This window comes from Nasonia vitripennis, chromosome 2 (assembly GCF_009193385.2).
Source record: "Nasonia vitripennis strain AsymCx chromosome 2, Nvit_psr_1.1, whole genome shotgun sequence".
NCBI lineage: Eukaryota > Metazoa > Arthropoda > Insecta > Hymenoptera > Pteromalidae > Nasonia > Nasonia vitripennis.
This window is the reverse complement of record NC_045758.1, coordinates 17,106,362-17,126,342: the sequence shown is the minus strand read 5'-3', so window position 1 is coordinate 17,126,342 and position 19,981 is coordinate 17,106,362. Positions and strand designations below refer to the sequence as shown.

Sequence of the window (19,981 nt, the reverse complement as noted above, 5' to 3'; positions counted from 1 at the left end):
ATATGATTGTAAACTTGACTTTTTATAATTGATCTCAGTTGTTTTTTAATCTGTAATTTTACTGTAAACATAATTATTGACTTGCATGGTTATACGCAAAACATCAAACGCGCCTAACCTTTTTACTTTCGTTAAGTTTTTTTTTAGAGAAAGTACTTTATTTTAAAAAATTTTGATTAGCAATTCTGCCCAGAAATAGGATCAATTTTCTACCAGAGTAATAATAATAACAAGCAATAATAAGTATGAAAAACCGTAATCACCAGAACCTACAACAAATTTCCAAGAATGTTTTCTGTCGTTATTTTTTTTTATGAAGACAAGTCTTTTAGCGATTTCAACGATGCACTGTATCGTATGGCTGACCACATAGCCTACAGTTTCTACTTGACTCAAGAAGTGACTCATCGCGCACGTCAACTTCTTTTCCATCGCCGAAGAAAACGCATTTTCCTTGTGTTGACATCCATATTCAAAATCAAATGCAAACTTCAATTGCCTGAATATTTTGAGTTAAAAATTAAGAAATAGCATAGGTGTATACACACGAGAAAGTTTGGCGCGGGGCAATGCGGTACGCAACATAAGCAGCCGAAAGCGCAGTTATTCTAGTCGTCCCTCTACATATCTCTTCTCTCTCCCTCTCGTTTTCTTTCTGTCTCTTTCTAGCAATCTTCCGAATTCCCCAGCAGGTCGAGCCACCGGGTGCTGCACTTGCTTACCAGCCGTGAAATGGCAAACGAACGGAAATACGTGTACGAAGAGATGCAGGAGGACAGACGCAGAAATAGAGAGGTACCTACTCGCGGCCGTGGACGAGCAGTGCTCGACGATGGATAAAAGCAAAGAGATAAGAAAAAGATAAGATCAGAAATGAATGAGTGGGATGAATGAAATATGCCGCGTATCTTTAGTAGTAGTAGTAGTAGCGGTAGTAGTGGCATAGTAGTATAGTAGTTACGAGCAGAAAACATTGATAACCGATGTGATTCTATGTTATCTAACTTAGGACACAAAAACGTTTTTCTGCGCTAAAATTACCGCCTTTCTCAAAATCTGTATGCAACAAATAGACGGATCGCAAGGATCGCAATAAAAAGGCTCGAAGCAGCGCAGTCTCTTTCGCAATAACCACAAAGCATTGCCCGCGCCTAAATTCGAACCGCGTCGGTGAACCGAGAAAACTGTCTCTTCCGCGGATCCGCGCGCACGCATCTTTCCGAAAAAAAGCTCAGCTTGCGGAGCGACGACATCGCGCGAAGAACACGGGCACAGGAAGAATGAGAGTTCGAGACCGCGAAGGAGAGTCGGAGGAACAGGCGAAGTCGAAGAAACAGAAGAATCGGGGAGAGTAGAGGGCGAGGAAGCAGCGGCTGCTCTCGTCTTGGGCCAATCTCAAATTACTCGTGCGCGGCGTGCTGCTCAGAAGTGCGTGCGAGAGGGAGAGAGACGGTGAGATACTTTGCCCACTAGCCAGCGGCGACCTTTTATAGGCAGCGGGCGGTAGTGGGGTGAGAAGCAGAGAGTGGAGAAGCAAGCTCGTCTGAGTACCTCGGGAAATTCAGCGCAAACTGCTGCTTTACCGTTCGACAGAGACTTCGCACTGCACTGGTTAACACGCTCTCTCCCCTCTTTTTCCCTGCATGCAAGCTCGCTTTGGTCCGCGCCCTCTGCACCGAGATGATTAGCTATTATTTTTCATTTATACATATGCTACGGATGCACTGCGTACTCAACTTCTTGTTCCGTATGTTAAAAATGTTAATGTAACTGAACAAAATTTCGGAAGATCAAATGACAAACTTTATCATGCTAAACTCTTAAATAGGAGCACATTGTCTGCATTAAAATAAGAAAGAAAATCGGTAGCTCGATTTTCCTGGTACCACTATACCAAAGCTACAAATCAGCCACACAGACGATGTCGAAGCGATAAAAAACAACATGTACAGAATTCACGTCAGTCAATGCACATTGTTCACGCTTTTTGTGTCCCGTCCATTGACGACAGGTTGGTGACCAACATCCCGTGCGTTCCAGTAATTTTTCACGTAGACTCGACATCATTTTATTACAAAGATTATATTTTTTAAATAATGTGAACTTTTGAATTTGTTCAATAAGCTGTAAAAATAGTCAATTAAGAAAATCATCCAAATAGTCAAAATATTGTAAATACCAGTTAGTTAAATTACTTTTTTGATCTGCGCTGTTTTTAATTATGCTTGTGACGGATTGTCAAAATGACATTGTTTGTATTGTTACTTTTATCTGACCTTTGCCTGGGCAAGGATAGTCTGCGGCGGAATTAAATAATAAACGACTAAATTATTTATATATTCGAATGGTTTACCGACTTTTCATAACGGCAAATTCAATTTGTTTATAAAAATAGTGTCTATCAATCAGCTAAATATATGACAATTACTTATAGCTCGTATTTTGTGAGAAAGACAGAATTAACCGTATAACAAGTAGAAAAAAGCGTTTGAACCGTTGCAACAGATCCACTTATAAAAATAGTTGTGTCAGTCATACAGCTCTCTTGCCAGTTAGGTGAGTCAACTCTCCCCGTCGAGTTTCCTAGTGATTTTCTCGTCGGCGCTTCAATGTGCTTGAAGATATTGTTTTTTCCGAGCAATTTTGGCAAAAGCTCAGGATGACTGTATCGAGAAATTTGTTTACACATTTTTATCGACTTGATCACTGTCACTGAAGATTCGCTGAGCTGAGAGAAGATGACACTATGAGTGCTTATTATATATCTATGATTCACGAGATGAAATGTTTGCACTGTTTCGCTGATAAAAATAATTTGTGTTTAGATACGACATAGTTTATTTCGCACAGGCTTTGATTTAAATAACACGTTGCATCAAAAAAATTATCGCAGTGAGTCGAGTCAAGTCGTTAACTTTGCTGAGGAGGCTATAAACAACGAATGTGAGCCATTGAAATCTCCATCGTCAACAATCAAGGATCCTCTTGAAACTTTGTTGGGTACCCTTGAAGAAGCCCCTTGTTATGCGCGTCCTTCGCAGCCAATAAATTAAGAAGTCATTAAACCGTAAAATATAATCCCCCGTCGACGATTGAAACCATAAAATGCGGCGATACGCGTATCCGAAAATCATCGTTCCCGACGTAACACTAGCCATATAATCCACAGCTGGCCAGAGCCTGTCTCGTCAATCATGCAGCGGCGCACATCTCACATCCGAATTCCTCGCTCTCTTTCTCTCTCTCTCTCTCTCTCTCTCTCTCTCTCTCTCTCTCTCTCTCTCTCTCACTCCCACACATACGAGCATAATCGCGCGTGTCAGGCACTTCGATGGCACTTGGTGCCTATTCTATTGCTCTCCTATCCTCTCACTCGCTCTCTCGCTCTTTCTCCCTCAAGTGCCATCACAGAGATAGCCCGGCACGCGAGCCGAGTAGGAAAATCGAGCAAGAGGAAGGAGAGGAGAGAGAGAGAGAGAGAGAGAGAGAGAGAGAGAGAGAGAGAGAGAGAGGAGGCTGAACCGCCCACGCAGGACGGCAGCGTTCGCCCTTGCAGGAGCAGTGCGGGGCGGTGGTGGTAGTGCCGAGCGGTGGGGGCAGTCGCGGAGATCTACGGCGCATGCGCCGCTGCGTGAATTTGACGGAGCCATGGAGCGGCCGGCGCGCCATACGAACGACGACGGGTCGCGCACTACGAGTAGGGCGCTGGTCGGCTCCGAAACCCCTCGAACCAACGAGAACCAACGAAGTCGCTCGCACGCACCGACGGAGAGAGGAGAGGAGAAGAGAGAGAGAGAGAGAGAGAGACAGAAAGAGAGAGAGAGAGAGAGAGAGAGAGAGAGAGAGAGTGCGCCAGAGAAAGAGAAGAGGAAGAGACCGCCGCCGACAGATAGAGCGCGAAGCTGCCCCTCGCGCGAACGCACGCAGTTTCTCTTGGTCGAGGACGGCCGATCGACGCCCGCTTGGAGTTTGAGCTCAGACAAGCTTGACAGGGGTTTTTACGACGGAGAGCCGAGGTCTCCGATAAACAGTATCACAAGAATATTTTAAGCAACAGAGACAGAACACCGACAGAATGTCGTCTTCTGCGGTAGCTAAATCTTCGAAGTACTCGTACCGCTCGAGCGGAGCTGGTGGATCGGCTGACGTCAGCATCGAGTACAGCGCCGACCTGAGCGCTCTCTCCAGGCTCGAGGTAAGTCCTTCGCACCTCTTTTCCACCCTATACGTACTCATGAAGTCATAACCGAATTCAGCCGAGAATAGCTGTAACACACACTCTTTTGCGTGCCTCGGTCGATCAAAGATATTCCAACTATTCGCCGACGCGATAACGAACTCTCGAATGGTACACGCAACCGAAATTCCGTCCGCGTCATTTTCTAACATCGCTCACAACGCATAGCACACGAAAGCGCAATTCTTCACCCAACGCACTCGCGAAAATCCACGACATCCCCGAGTATCTAGATTCGCTGAAAAAATTGACTCCTTGAGTGAGAAAAATGGAAAATCCGGGGGACTCTGACGATGACGTAAGAAGAGACTCTGCAGCGATTGTATGTGCTACAACGACGCTGAGGCCAAGCAGTAACAGAAGAGAACGGCTCGGCCGAGCGGACTCGGCAAGTGAAAATAAATCCAGTGCTTGAAGAATCAGTGCGCATCAACTCTGAAAAATGCATACTGTGAAGCGATAGCCGCGAGACGATGCCGAAGAAAAAAGAAACGTGTCTGCAAAAGTTCAGTGACCATAAGGGACTTTAGTGCCAATCTCGTGCTCGCAATATACGTGTTGCTCGATCGCGGGCCAAAGTGCTGCCGCTACTTCTACTACCTCTGCTGCTGTTGCTGCTGCTGCTCCACGTACGAAAATAGTCGGGGGAGCTCGGGGAACGAGAGAGACGAAGACGAGACTCTCAACCACGGCGCTCCTCGCTCTATACGAGCGATCTCGTCTGAGATAATTTTCTGGCGCCTATTTACCGTTGCGAAATCGCGCGTGGCTCCGATGAATGAGTCGTCGGCTACATTTATAGATCGCGGCTTTTTTTCTCCTCGGTAGACGTGGAAAGCCTGGCTTTCGAGGCGACGGAGAAATGGGGCAAAACAATCGGGTCGAAAGATCAGTGCCGAGTCGATCCAAAAATAGTGGGAGTCCGCGGAAGCGCTCGGAACGCTCGTAACCTAGTTTTTAACAAAAGGGTTAGGGTCCCCCGCAGGTTTCTCTTGTTCCGAGGGCAGATAATCGTCGGGGGAGAATATCGAGAAAGCCGGACGAAAGAAAGCAAAGCGAATTCCTCGGCGAGCCGCTCTCGTCGTCGTCATCGTCGGGTCAGTTCCTCGTTTTCTCCACCGAGCGCAGCAGACCGGCGGCGGCGGATATTTCTGTACTCTCTCTTGGCCATTACGTAAAGCCCGTGTAAGAGCCACCCGAGACGATGTCGTGGAGACGCGCGACCTCGCGAAACATTGCCGAGCGAGGAAAGTCCGTCCTTCTATTTTTTCCTTCTCTCGCTCTGCTTTTTCTCGGCTTCTTCTTCCAGGAGATGAAAAAAAAAGACGTGAGACGCAACACGTATGCTTTATGATTTCAGGACAAAATCCGCCTGCTACAGGATGACCTCGAGTCCGAGAGGGAGCTGCGTCAGAGGGTAAGTTTCCGTGCTTTTCATATTCCAAGAAAAACATTCATACGAGCACTCGAAGCGACGTAACGTGCGAGAACAAAGTATGTATTGGATGACGGAAAATAAAATTAGGCCTCTTTCACGACAACACAGGGTACGGGCGAACGATTAAAATACACGGTCCGCCTACGCGTAATCCGTCTCCCCTCCGGAGAAAGAATACAGCTCGAAAAATGCAAGGCATCAGCGGGGCCGCGCTCCAGGCGCGAAAAATTATTTTCGTCGAAAACATATGGAATCGTGCGAGCTTTCGTTCGTATCGCGTGTTGCTCTGGTCGCCGAAGATGGCGCCTCTCGCTTCGCTGGGGATTTACCGGGTTGAGATGTCCAGCTCTGGGCGTAGCGCGGCTATTTTTGGGAAAGCGAACTAGTGCGCGCTGCGCTCACCGAGCTCTGCGCCTCGTTCCTGCATCCCACCGATGTGTTTCTCGTTCCCGTTGCGAGATGCGACCGGCGCTATATACGATCCGCCTTCGCAGTGCGACTGAGAAAAACTCACGCGAAAATTATACTCGCTGTACTTTTCTCTCGTCCTTCGGGTTCAAGATTGGAAAATCGTCGAAAAGAGACAGCCGGAAATTGGCAAAACGTACGAGGCGCCGATCAGTCGAAACGCATGACTTCTAAAATTGTTGTAGGGAATTTTGCGGCCAACAAGCCTTCTTTCTCCGTTCTCTGCTCGAGCCGCACCACGCGCGGGTATCATAAGGTCTTCCGAAAATAAATTTGTATTTTCCGAGCCCGGATGCGGGGGGACGCGACTTTGAACCGGCATTTCGAGGTGTAGACAAGACTGTGATTTTGATGAATATTGGCATCGTTGCGAGACAGAAGAGCATCCTTGGATTGTAAATTGTAATTACATGATTCAATTCGAACTCGGAATTCTTGTACTCTATTCATGGCGCTCGATGAATTTTCGGAGAAACGAAAAATTGTTCAAAGCGAAAGATTTTTTTAGCGTACACGTTTTGCCATCACTTATTTCGCTGCTCACACACACGTTCGCTAGGAGAAACATAGTTGCTGGCTATTTTTAATATCGTCGAAAATATGCGGTTAGCTTGACACTGAGTAATGGGTCTATTTCCGTTATTTTTGTATCCATTCATAATAAAAACATTGTAAGGCGCTGGCATAATACTGAGTCCACACCGATTCGGCTCTCGAGTTTAATCATATCGTTAATTGCTCCGCGAATTTATCGAATCTAATAAACTTATTTTAAATGCCCTCAAGAAAACGATTCATTACTCGGTCCGCCTCTCGACGGGCGAAGAGCGCTGCCAAAAAAGTGATATAATTTTCGAATTTTCAACCTTTACGGATGCGGCTCGCGACGCGCCGTTAAACGTTAAGTGCGCTTAGTAAGAGTAATGTGTACCAAAAAGCTATTTATTTCGAGGAACCTCGGTGTTTACACCGATTCTCTGAAACAAGAGCCAAACATCCGACGCATCGGCGCCGTTTTCTGCATTTAACAAAAACAATCTCCTCCAGCAACGTCTAACAAAAAAGAGCCATCCGGTCGATTTCTCGGCGTAAAACGCACGCGAAATCCGCGTCCGGTGTATATAAATCTCGGCGTTTAATTGGCCAGCGAAATCGTCTCGCCCCTCGCGCTGAATGTCTGCCAGAGATTACGGCCGTTCTCGGCAAAGTACGGAGATAGGAGTACATCAATTACATACACAAACAAGGATAAATCCGCTGATGCCGAGAGCGAGGAATGCGCCGCGGCCGCGGGAGGTCCGCGCTGGTGCCGGTTTTTCGCAACGAGGGACGCGTATACCCGCGGCCGGTTATATAGAGGCGCGCGCCTCGTTTGTAATATGAATAAAGCTCCGGATTTAGAAGCGGCGACCGCACGAAATTAGATCGCGTCTATTCGCGCTCGCGCGCGCGCGATGGGACTGACGTCACGACGCGCATGCACGAGGGGCTATAGCTTCGAGCGGAGAGACAAAGGGGCGCTCTTCCTCTCTATCTCTCCTCTTGGCGATCGGTCATCTGTCCTTAGCCCCTGCGCCTCCAAAACAATGACCGTCTCTGCGGTGCTTGAGCTCGCGCGTGACTTGATGCGTGATAGGGTCAGCGCGCGTTATTTCGAAGCTCGCGCGAGAGCGCAGAGGGAGAGTGCAAGGTGCATTCTTTTCCGCGAGCTTGACCGCTGCGCTCTTCCTTTTGCGCCTCACTGTCAGGCTTGTTTTGGATTCGCTATTTTAACGAATCCGGGCCAGTTGAGCGAGGGCTCGAAATGATGCGTCCCCTGCGAGTGGAACGGATAGGTTGTGCGCGGCAACGGCGCATGACTATGACGAGGAGGGCTCGTCAGTGGAAAGCGGCCGGCTCCGGTCAGACAGGTGCAGCCTACATTTAAATAACCGCGCGCTTGTTTCTCACTTCTCGGAATAAATCGGGATTGAATTCTCGACTCGAATAAGCTAGAGGTGCAAAGTGATGAATGTTTTTCTTACCCATGATCCGTAGCTAAACTGTACAAACGCAACCTTCTCTTGCAGATTGAACGCGAGCGCGCCGACTTGAGCGTGCAAGTCATCCAGCTGTCCGAACGCCTCGAAGAGGCCGAGGGTGGCGCCGAATCTCAGGTAAATAAGCGATACACATGGGCGTTATTCTCGATTGCCGACAAAAATTCTGTATTCACACGTCGATAATTCGATTGCAGTTCGAAATTAACAAGAAGCGAGACACAGAGTTGATGAAGCTGAGGAAACTCCTCGAGGACGTGCACCTGGAGAGCGAAGAGACGGCCCACCTTCTGCGCAAAAAGCACCAGGAGGTCGTCGTCGATTTCCAGGACCAGATCGACCAGCTCTCCAAGGCACGCGCCAGGTTCGTCCAATTTTCTTTCTTATCTTTCTTATCGCGCAACATCTCCATAATATCTTTGTTGACGCGGAGCGTGAATTCCCTCTTCCGCGAAGTCGTAGCCCGTAAATCAGACGACCGAAGAAAGCTCGATGAAAACGAGCGAAGGGGCTGTCGACACTTCGGAATCCATAACCCTTTGTTACGAGCCCTGTCGGCAAATCATCAAGCTCAGTGTGTATATAGCGCCGCGGCGATTCGATGAATCAACGCGCGATACGCGCAACAATTATAGAACGTAACGACGCGAGGCGCGGGCGGAAGGTAATAAACGGGCGAATGTGTCGCGCGCACTGGCCGCAATCCAAGTGGCCCGCGCGCACTGCACCTGAGCATACGCCATTTTCCTCTCGCGCCGCTTCGCAAATCGTCCATTATGACTCTTATTATGCGATTTCTCGGGCTTCTATTATAAACCGCGGTTTGTTCTCCGCGCGAGAGAACTGAAAGCGAGGCTTATTGCGAGTCAAATGAAACTTCGAATAATTGCTGGATCGCCACTAGGCATTGCGATAAACCGGCTATTTCTGCTTGGAATTTGACGTGCGACGAAATACAACTCCCTCGCTAATTGGAAAGTTTAACTCGACGATGCCGCTCAGCTAAATCAAGAGCCTCGTAATAAAGACGATAATAATAAAGAGTTTGAGCTCACAACTTCCGCGATTCTCCTCTCTCGACGGCTAGCGTGGAAAGCTTCAAGAGTGTATTATAACCGGACTGGTCTCTCTCTCTCTCTCTCTCTCTCTCTCTTCACTCTCTCGTTAATTAGTAACCAATTTAAGCGCGCCGGCAGTTAGCCTTCGTCGCGCGGCTATAGTACCTCGCACAGCTTGATAAAAAGGGATAATCCAAGGCATCGAAATAAGCTCTCTCGCACACTCGCGCGCTAATTATGGCCCGGCCGTTTCACCCACATTTCCGAACTGTCGCGAGAGATTCATCGCGACAATAAGAAAAGTTGCTCGCGAGTACGTAATCCCGCTGTCGCGCGAGAAAAAATAGAGCCGGCTGATTTATTAACGTCGCGCCGACCCTGGAATCCGAGATTCTCGTGCATGACTTTTTGTGAGATGGAGAGGAAGCCACACAATAGCCGCGGGCCGATGATACTAAAATTACGTGTAAGGGGAGATTCCGCTGGCTTTTAAAAATAAAGTGAAAAATTTCGACACGCCGCACAGATGCGGCGCGATGTAAATAAATAATAAGCTGAGATCTCGTTAACGGTGATGATTTTGGATAATCGTTGACTTTCGCTGCGAACATCAACATTTCCAGTTTTAAACTCAATACTTTAAAACGATGCAAAATTAGTCAGGTCTCGCGGAAAATCTCCTCTCTTCACGCACACGCAAACAACTGGTGCGCTGTACCAGAGCACACACTCACGTACACCCAGAGGTAGAATCAAGCTCAGAGCTTTCTCGGCAGCAGCAGCAGCGGCAGAGCGAGCTTATGACTATTTTTAACGTCCGAGCGCAAAGAAAGAGAGAAGCGAGCGCGTTTCTCGTTCTCTCTCTCTCTCTCTCTCTCTCTCTCTCTCTCTCTCTCTCTCTCTCTCTCTCTCTCTCTCGCAACCCCACGGTCGGCAACTCGGGCGCGCGCCATATTAGTACACGCGGCGCGGCTCCGCAGCACCCGAATCCCCACTTATCCCCGGAATCAAGACACGCCAGCGGCGCGCGCGACACCTTACACCGGCATTTCGCGTGGGTGCAGCCGAGCTAATGCACGATGCGGATTCGCGCTCGGATATCGAGCGCGAGATCGAGAAAAATGGATGCATTGATGTTTTTTGCTTTCTCCAAGTGGCGTTCCTTGATGCTATTCTAGGTTGACGCGACGAGATGCGAATTTTTACGATGGTCTGAGAAATCGGGTGAAATTCGAGCCGGTTGGGCGTGTGTTTGTAAATAACGCGGGGAAAGGCTTGTTTCGAAATTTGCAATTTTTATCGCACCTCGTTGCGTGTGTCGCTGGCTCGTTCGAACTACAATGATGGATTGTACCGCTGTAAAAATATCCTGAAACTGGCGGAAAAGTCATTTGTACGGCTTACTTCTTCGCATTCGCGTCCGTTCCATGCCAACCTAAATCGAAGACAATCTCACTTTATAAATAGATACATTATTTCCGTGGATTCTTAAATTATTTTGAGCGCCTTCAGAGATCTTCCGCGCGTAAAGTTTCAGTAAAATTCAAAATTCACGCAAAATGTTTGAAAAGTTTTCGGAATAATACTCGACGTTAGAAGACTCTGGAAGCGGTTGGAAAGTATTTCTACAAGTGTTCACAGCTGACTTAGCTCGAATCAACAGGTGAAAGCAGAGCGTAAGCTCATGGCGGACCAAATGCTACTCTTCCACTTGTTTCCCTGCTTCCCTTTGTCGATGCAGAGATCTATTTTACCCGCAAATTATATCACTCGTATGTTAAAACTGGAAATCTGAATTTGACTTGGGCTACCACGTTAATTTGTTTTATCTATATATTATATTAATAATTTATAAGCAGATTATTTTTCAAAACGTTTCTAATGTCGCTGATTCGGCAAAATCAATTTTAAAATAACTTTAAGCGTTAATCAAATCGGTGTATAGAAAAAGTCAACATTCGGTATTTAATTAGACTCCACTTACATTAACAATATAAGAAGAGAATCTTTATTCGGAAAAAATTTCGCACTCTTTATACGTAAAGGAATATCTTACACAAAAATAATAAGGAGAACAAGAACTGAGAAAGTGCAGGGCCGCTCTATAATAACACATTACTGAAATCGCTGGTCTATATTTGACACTTGAACGAAAATAACGAATCAACTATTGATACTGGATGTAAAATCGTAAAAATTTGTGTATTATCGAACTGTTTGAAGACAAATTCGAAATAGCTAAAAATAACCGAAATGGGAGCAACTTTGTATACGCAATAAAATTATTTCGAATTTTTATTGCTCCAATAAGATGCTATGTTTATTTAGATACTCAAGCAATAAATGATGGTAAATAATTTTATGTAATCATGGGATTTCAGGGCCGACAAGGAAAAATCGAAATTCCAACAGGAAGTTTACGAGCTTCTCTCTCAGCTGGACAGTATCACCAAGGAGAAAGTGTTGTCAATCAAGACCGTTGAAAAGTTGGAGATTCATGTTTCTGAACTCAATGTCAAAATTGAGGAACTTAACCGCACCATCGTCGATATCACCAGCCACAAAACTCGTCTGTCCCAAGAGAACATCGAATTGACCAAGGAAGTCCAAGACTTAAAGGTGATGATTATAATCAATTGATTCATTGAACAAACTGTGATCGAATCATGCCAAGATATTAAAGTTTACAATTTAAAAATTATCAGGTCAACATCGAAAACATCAGCTACTTGAGACAGCAAGTTGTTAGCCAACTTGAGGATGCTCGTCGTCGTCTGGAAGATGAGGAACGTCGCCGATCCCTCGTCGAGGCTTCCCTCCACCAGGTAAGAACGTGATGCAGGAACTCTTGTGGCAACAGCAGGAATATACAAATTTTGTTAAAAACAAACGCTAAAACGCGACTTTTCCATTCGTTAGGTTGAGATCGAAATTGAATCCGTTCGCGTCCAACTGGAGGAAGAATCCGAGGCTCGTCTGGAACTGGAGCGTCAATTGGTCAAGGCCAACGGCGAAGTATCCATCTGGAGATCCAAGTACGAGACCGAGGCTAACGCACGCGCCGAAGAGGTGACGATCTTGTCGACACCATCCTAATTAAGAATACCATTGATCAGACTGTCACGTAACGTCGTCATTCATTTCGTAGGTCGAGGAAATCCGCAGAAAATACACCGTCCGCATCCAGGAACTGGAAGAGCACATCGAAACTCTGCTGGTCAAGATCAATAACCTCGAGAAGCAGAAGTCTCGCCTCCAATCTGAAGTCGAAGTCCTGATCATCGACTTGGAGAAGGTGAATATCAACTGAACCGATGAATCGATTTTCAACTCAGCGTGAACATGTAATAATGCATCATTCTATTCCCTCCAGGCCAATGGAACCGCTCGGGAGTTGCAGAAGCGCGTCGAACAATTGGAGAAGGCCAACATCGAACTGAAGTCTCGCCTCGAGGAGACCATCAACCTCTACGAGACCAGCCAACGCGATCTCCGCAACAAGCAACAGGAGCTCCAGCGCACCAACGCCGAGCTCGACAAGACTCGTGAACTCAAGGATCAGCTGGTCCGTGAGAATAAGAAACTTGGAGGTACGTAACAATCGTCGTATCTTCTTTTCAACTGTACATTCGTGCCGAGGCATACGTTTAACATTTGTATCAAAATTCTAATCGATCCTCACGTCATTACAGATGATCTTGGCGATGCTAAGAACCAGCTTGCTGACATGAACCGCAGACTTCACGAGCTCGAGCTGGAACTCCGTCGCCTGGAGAATGAGCGCGAGGAGCTTGCCGCTGCCTATAAGGAAGCCGAAGCCGTAAGTTATTGAATTGGAATAAAATCGATCAATTTCAAATCTCGATATAGTACTGACGGTCGGATTAATAATTCTTTGTCTTGAACTAACAGGGCCGCAAGATCGAAGAGCAGCGTTCGCAGCGCCTGTCCGCCGAGTTGAGTCAACTCCGTCACGAGACCGAGCGTCGCATCGCCGAGAAGGATGAGGAAATCGAAGCCATCCGGTAAATACAAGCTTGTTGTATTATATAAACTTCTTTCAGTACCCACTTCTTCTTATCATCTCCTGATCACCTGTTGTTTTGTTCATTGGTGGCGTTCCATATATTCTTGTGATGATTCGTGTCGATTGTTATTATTATTATTGTTATTAGGCCAGTCTTAGGAATTCATATATAGGTATGATAAATATTAGTCTTATTCGTCAGCATCGCAGCTCTGAAGAGAAGACTCAAGAAGAAACTTTTCAAGTCTGTATAAGTAGTATATTATCGTAATTTATAACGAAACATCTACACCTTCGAGAATTCAAATGGGCATCTTATCAGCAAGTTACAAAAGCAAATCGTTTCCAATTAACAATTGTGTAACATAACGAGCACCGAATACCAAGAGCTTTAATTAAGGCTAAGCGTGCTAGCGCACCCTTGCCCTGCTTAGAACAATATCGAAACAAGTATCGCGCGTCGAAGGTTCCAAGCAAATGACAAGACTGAATTATAAATCGCAGGCTGCCACGCGCGCTCGATCACCTCTCTATTAATAATTCTCGTCAATCGCGATTCATCTTCCCGGTATACATACCGCGAGCAAGCAAGCAGCTCAAGCGCGTCGAACTTGACGGGTGTTGCAAGCTGCGCGGCTAAAAAGTCTACAAATAATGGCCCACCCGTCTGCCTATCGACAGATTCGTTTCAACGACGGCACTGCTCGCGCATCGAACGTCGATCTTCACTGCCTCGAGTAAGTCGCGAATGGGCTGCTGCAAGTCCGGAGCTTTTTCTCGCAGTGAATTGTTGATTTTTTTACTGAGAAAGTTGAAAAGTGAGAGACAACCACGAGTGACGAGATAACAAGCTAACAACGACCAAGAGATACGAACCTAACTAAGATTATACATTCCAAAAGTGATCAACCAGAGGTATGGATACCACACCGCTGTCGCAAATGCCGGTGGCGCCTACCAAATGGCGTCACCTACCCACGACCGTCTACGAGCGTAATTACGGTTTCGGGATCAATTATTACCAGCCGATGATCGATTACCTCGATCGTAAGGAAAGTGGCGAGGTGTCGAAGAAGACTGCACTGAAGGCCGCGCTTCCGTGGACAGAAGCGCGAGGCACATGGGAACACAATTACGTCGTCCCCTACAGCAGGGATGAGCTTGCGAAGCACGTCGTTGGGGCAGAAATGCGAGCCAAGGAGCATCTTGACAATTTCAAGGTAGAGAATCAAAGCAATTAGCAAACGTTAGGCAGAAATGCGTACGTCTAATTACATTGAGGTCAGGGAGTTGGATTTGAATCTTGAGTTATAGTTCAACATACTTCAGGCGTTGTTAAAGGCGCTTTACTGAGAAATATATTCGACTTTGAAAAGTATTTGTATACCGTTAAGAATTTAATTTCACAATAGAAACGACAGCAGAAATGTGATTGACATTTATTATTTAATTATTTTATCTACAAATATGAATGTTTAACAGTTTACCAAGTTAAAATTAGACAAATGAATAACAATTTCTATCTCGGACAAATTTAACAATTAGCATTGATCACTCACATCGTAACGTTCTGCCAATTTGTGACAGAGCCAACTATCTTTCTGCATTCTATTAATCAAATAAATTTTGATTATTCATCAATACTTTTGACAAATAGAGTACAAGCATCATACTAAACAAGCAGTCTTTGACAAATTATAAATTGAAATCGAATATACGAAACGACAATTATAAAATATGTCTTTGTTAAAAATATATCATTTGATTAAAAATAGAACAACGCGTGCATCTGCAAATTTTTAATCGGGATTTATTACTGGGCTTTGAGCAGAGAAGAAAACGAGCGGTGTGGATAGTGATGTAGGTGCTAAAATAGAAATCCATCTGCCGGAGTCGGACACAGTTAAGATTGATATATTGTGATAAATTAAGAAGTTAATAATACACGTGCCATGAACTTTCTACATCAGAGATAAAATTTAAAAATATTGATGTGCTTAATGAATCCTTTAAATGATACATAAGAGCAATCGACATAATTTGCCCGATATTGTTTGTTTTTCTTACATAATTATTTTGATATCAAATAACCTGTTCAATCGATTGTTTCTGCATATACCGATATTATCAAAAACAACGCTAAAAATCTATTGGTTTATTTTTCGAAAGATTTCACGGAACACCAATTACTCAACCGAGGCCGCGTCAAAAGCTCAAATAAAGCATCGCCGAGCTTTCCGTGCGTAGCATCTCTGGCTTTTAACGGAGCTTCTTCCTCTCGCGGGCATCGAACTATTATTGGAGCTCGGCACTCTCTCGTTGCTTTTCTTGTATTATCGAGACTATAGCCGATGGACCGGGACATGCACTGCACGCGCCGTCGTCGCCGTCTGCTGAATGGGAGCGACCGTTTGGCGCTTCCCAGCAGCAGCCTCTTGGCGACTGCTGACCTTTCCGTAGTCGGATGAGAGAGCCGTACTTTTCTAATTCGGTACCACGGAAGAGAGAGGAAGAGACGCCGAAGCGAGAGAAAAGCCGCGCCTCGCCCGGGCTTGCAGAGTCGTTTTGAGGTTCAAGCACGCTCGATCGCAGTGCAAATCGTGTCAGAGAGCTTTCGCCGAAGAAAGCCGTTGATTTTTGACGGATCGTAAGTAGCTTCTTTTTGCACACCTCCGGCATTTTTGCACACTCACAAAGACGACGGTCGATTTTTTTTCTCGATGCGCGTTCTTTGTTACGCAATGGGGAGCAAAAAGAGAAATTGCGGGAAAAATTCTAAGACGCTCGAGTGCAAGTCTTGTGCATTCGCTTAAATTAAACGCTCAAAAACCGGGATGCGTATCGGATTTCTGGCGCCCGAAATCTCCGTCGAATTATAAAGGGCTATGCCAAGTCGGCGCGATCAAACTCGGCTGCCCGGGCATCGGCGGAGAGTGAGCTTTTGACTCGGCTTCTCGACGATCGCGCAGAAACGCGCTTTCCACGCCACGTCTGTCAATGTTTCCGTATGCGCACTGTGTGGAAGGGTTCGTGGCAGGGACGAAGAGACGATCGAAGAGCGACACGCGCGAGATCGGGCCGAAGCGTTTAACCGTTTATTCGCCGGGAGGATAGATAATGAACGTCAATCACTGCTGCACACACACGATAGAAACTCACAAAGAAATGGCAAAGCTCCTAAAACTCAGTTTTCGCACACCCCAAAAAGGCAGCGAAGCGCTCGGACTTCAGTCGTCAAAAGTGCGTCCAGGCGTCCCGAGTCTCGAAGGAGGTATTCTCGAGCCGCTTCGACGCGGAGGCGACGACTTTTCTCATCAGACGCGCCGTCAGCGAGCCCCGAGAGCTCGAGCCCGAGCCCGAGGAGATGGCCGACCTGCGGAACCAAGCTCTCAAGGACATACAGTCGGATGCCGAGGTGCGCGAAGCTTACGAGCACGGCAGGAGCTTGCGCGGCAAGTCCGCCAAGGCCATCGAGTACCAGCTCAAAACTAACGCCCTGATGAACCTGTCGAGGAGCGAGGAACTCGCCGACATCAGGAAGTACCAGAGGGAGTCCGTGCACGTGACGCACGACGAGGCCGAGCACCACAGGCTCATGGACGAGAGAATGAAAAACCTCACCGACATGGAGAAGATCACCGAGCCGCTCGTGGTGCTCAGCCGGGAGATGAAAAGCTTCGAGAAGAAGAGTAGCAATTACTTTACGGAAAAGAGGTTAGGCGTTGTGAGGAGTCGTCTTCGTTGTGTCGTCTCTCTGTTCGAATGTTCGCACGTTGTCCTTTTGTTGTAGAAAGATCCTCTCCACCTCCTTGCATACTGTATCCTCCATATTACTTTAAGAGAATAATTTACCAGTACTAGCTGACTGTGCGTCTTATAAATGCAAGCTTCCCTTGTAACGCTCGTAATTTCGTTTTCCGCAGCAAGCAGACCAGCATCGAGATCGAGCAGCTGAACGCCCGCGTCGTCGAAGCTGAGATCAAGCTGAAGACCGAAGTCCAGCGCGTCAAGAAGAAGCTCCAGATCCAGATCACCGAGCTCGAGCTGTCCCTCGACGTCGCCAACAAGACCAACCTCGATCTTCAGAAGACCATCAAGAAGCAGTCGCTCACCTTGACCGTAAGTTCATGCGCGTATGGATTTATCGAATCTTATTTCCACCCGTCCCGACTTATCGCGAAAATAGCACCAGCCACAGCCATCAATGATTCACAATAGACAACATTTTCAAAACGAAGCCAATTATAAGGGCCGCGAATTTAGGGCACGTCGAAACGAGTCTAATTCATCGCCAACATCTCGCATTGCAATATCTCGCTCTGTCCTGCAGGAATTGCAAGCCCACTACGACGAGGTTCAGCGTCAGCTGCAAGTGACGCTCGACCAGTTGGGCATCAGCCAGCGCCGCCTGCAGTCCTTGACTTCCGAGCTTGAAGAAGTCCGCGGCAATTATGAATCCGTGAGTACAATTATAATCTGAGACGCGCATCGACGCGAAATCGAAGCCGTTATACTAACGGCCCGTTGCTCTGGTCGCAGGCCCTTCGCGCCAAGAGGACGGTCGAGCAGCAGTACGAGGAGGCCCACAGCCGCATCAACGAGCTGACGACAATCAACGTCAACATCGCGTCCTCGAAGGCCAAGCTCGAGCAGGAACTGTCGACCCTCGCCGGCGACTACGAGGAGGTGACGAAGGAGCTGCGCGTCAGCGACGAGCGCTACCAGCGCGTGCAGAACGAGCTCAAGCACACCGTCGAGATCCTGCACGAGGAGCAGGAGCGCATCGTCAAGATCGAGGCGATCAAGAAGAGCCTGGAGATCGAGGTGAAGAACCTCTCGGTGCGCCTCGAGGAGGTCGAGGCTAACGCCATCGTCGGCGGCAAGCGCATCATCAGCAAGCTCGAGGCCAGGGTAAGTTTCAGTAAAAATAAAAAATCGAATGAAAAGTCACTCGGAAGACGATCGAAACTAACGATGTCGCCGTTCGCGCGCAGATCCGCGATCTGGAGCTGGAGTTGGACGAGGAGAAGCGCCGCCACGCCGAGACGGTGAAGATCCTGCGCAAGAAGGAGCGCAACATCAAGGAGGTGATGATTCAGGTGGAGGAGGACTCGAAGAACATCGCCCTGCTTCAGGAGTCCCTGGACAAGGCTTGCCAGAAGGTCAACATCTACAAGCGCCAGCTGCAGGAGCAGGAGGGCATGTCCCAACAGAGCGTGACGAGGGTGCGCCGCTTCCAGCGCGAGCTCGAGGCCGCGGAGGACCGCGCCGACACCGCCGAGTCCAACCTGACCCTCATCCGCGCCAAACACCGCAGCTTCGTCACCACGTCCACGGTCCCCGGCTCCCAGGTCTACCTCGTCCAGGAGTCGAGGCAGGAGCTGTAAATCCTCAACGCCGCCGTCGCCGCACCTATGCATCCTCACTAAGAGTCGGTATCCATGATATATGTTTCATTTTCCCGCATAAAGATGTTCTCCATTCCACCGTAGCGCCATCACTACAGTACATATCTCTATTCTTATCTTTCTTTCTCTCTCAACAGACAAAACTTTTTCCGGGCGAGCAAGAGACCACAGCGAGGCTGAGCAAGCATCTGGCGAGTGACAATGTTATACGATACATATGACTATGTACTTCCGCATATTAATACATATGAGACATTTTATTAATAAAAATCGATGGAAAAAAAAGAAATAAACGAAAGAGTCACACACGAGGCCTCTCACATCACTATATATAGCATATATGCACGCACGAGTTTCTCTCCTCCACGAGCTTTCTTTCTCTCTCACTCGCTCGCAGCACATCATACATTATTATACTAAGCATAAACACACACATACAAGCGACATACACACACACACACACATGAGAAGGAGAACCACGCGGCACGAATTGAGCAGCGTCGCGTGGTCTGCATATTAAGAAAATGTATTTAAGTAATTATAAAGAAATGATTTCAAACTACTCGATTACTACTAGATAAACACATATATTACCAGTTATCTAATGGTAGTAGAGTAGTTCGTAAGTGTTTTGAACACCACCTAATGGTGTTTTTATGTATACTAAATCTGTTGTACGGCTATAACCAGCCTTATAATTTAATAAATAAACTGAAACGCGTACGTACGAATCCTTGACTACTTCGTCATTATATATATATATATATATATATATATATATATATATATATATATATATATATATATATATATACACATCCTCAATTATCATCGCTATATCTTTTTTTCTTCTGTTTTCTTGATGCTTCCATATCCAGCGATTGCGCACGCCGACACAATATTTTTGTAAAAGATTTTTTGAAAAATTGAATGTGTAAATAAAATAAAAGATAGGCTTTGGCACGACAAAATAATTGCATAAATATAATCTTTTCTATACTTTCTGTCAAAAATTTTCTCTTTCAGCAGTAGCACATTTTCACAATTCAATTTTCGCATTTTTATTGATACGTAAAAACGCCTGAAAGTTTATTTATCAATAAAAGTCACGTGTTTATTTTCACATTTTTATTTTCGCGTAAAAAGATGAAAGTTTTGTGATAAATGTAGTCAAAATTTTCCAAATAATGAAACCCAACTCAATTTTTTAACGATCTTTTACAAAAGTATTTTTTACGTACATACATAATTTTATCATTATAAACCATGACACTTTATCCGCTTTGTTCCAAATAAAACCAATTAA

The 19,981-nt window shown here is 46.4% G+C and overlaps 1 protein-coding gene across 1 annotated transcript; it reads left to right on the top strand.

Moving 5' to 3' along the window:
* Window positions 1-660: 660 nt before the first annotated feature.
* LOC100114679 (paramyosin, long form) lies at window positions 661-19,398 on the top strand. Its single transcript, XM_008215709.4, has 16 exons — window positions 661-4,195; window positions 5,598-5,654; window positions 8,213-8,299; window positions 8,380-8,546; window positions 11,622-11,859; window positions 11,946-12,065; window positions 12,160-12,309; window positions 12,389-12,535; window positions 12,614-12,830; window positions 12,933-13,060; window positions 13,153-13,265; window positions 17,191-17,386; window positions 17,598-17,726; window positions 17,807-18,178; window positions 18,262-18,698; window positions 18,813-19,398. The coding sequence occupies exons 1-15, from the start codon at window positions 4,076-4,078 to the stop codon at window positions 18,652-18,654; spliced, it is 2,634 nt and encodes an 877-aa protein (XP_008213931.1). The 5' UTR covers window positions 661-4,075; the 3' UTR covers window positions 18,655-18,698; window positions 18,813-19,398.
* The last annotated feature ends 583 nt before the right edge of the window (window positions 19,399-19,981 follow it).

Bases quoted from the DNA above. Each gene is read 5' to 3' on its own strand.
- LOC100114679 (XM_008215709.4), top strand. From the start codon at position 4,076: ATGTCGTCTTCTGCGGTAGCTAAATCTTCGAAGTACTCGTACCGCTCG. The intron at 5,655-8,212 runs GTAAGTTTCCGT...CTTCTCTTGCAG, and splicing joins AGAGGGAGCTGCGTCAGAGG to ATTGAACGCGAGCGCGCCGA. The intron at 12,066-12,159 runs GTAAGAACGTGA...TCCATTCGTTAG, and splicing joins TCGAGGCTTCCCTCCACCAG to GTTGAGATCGAAATTGAATC.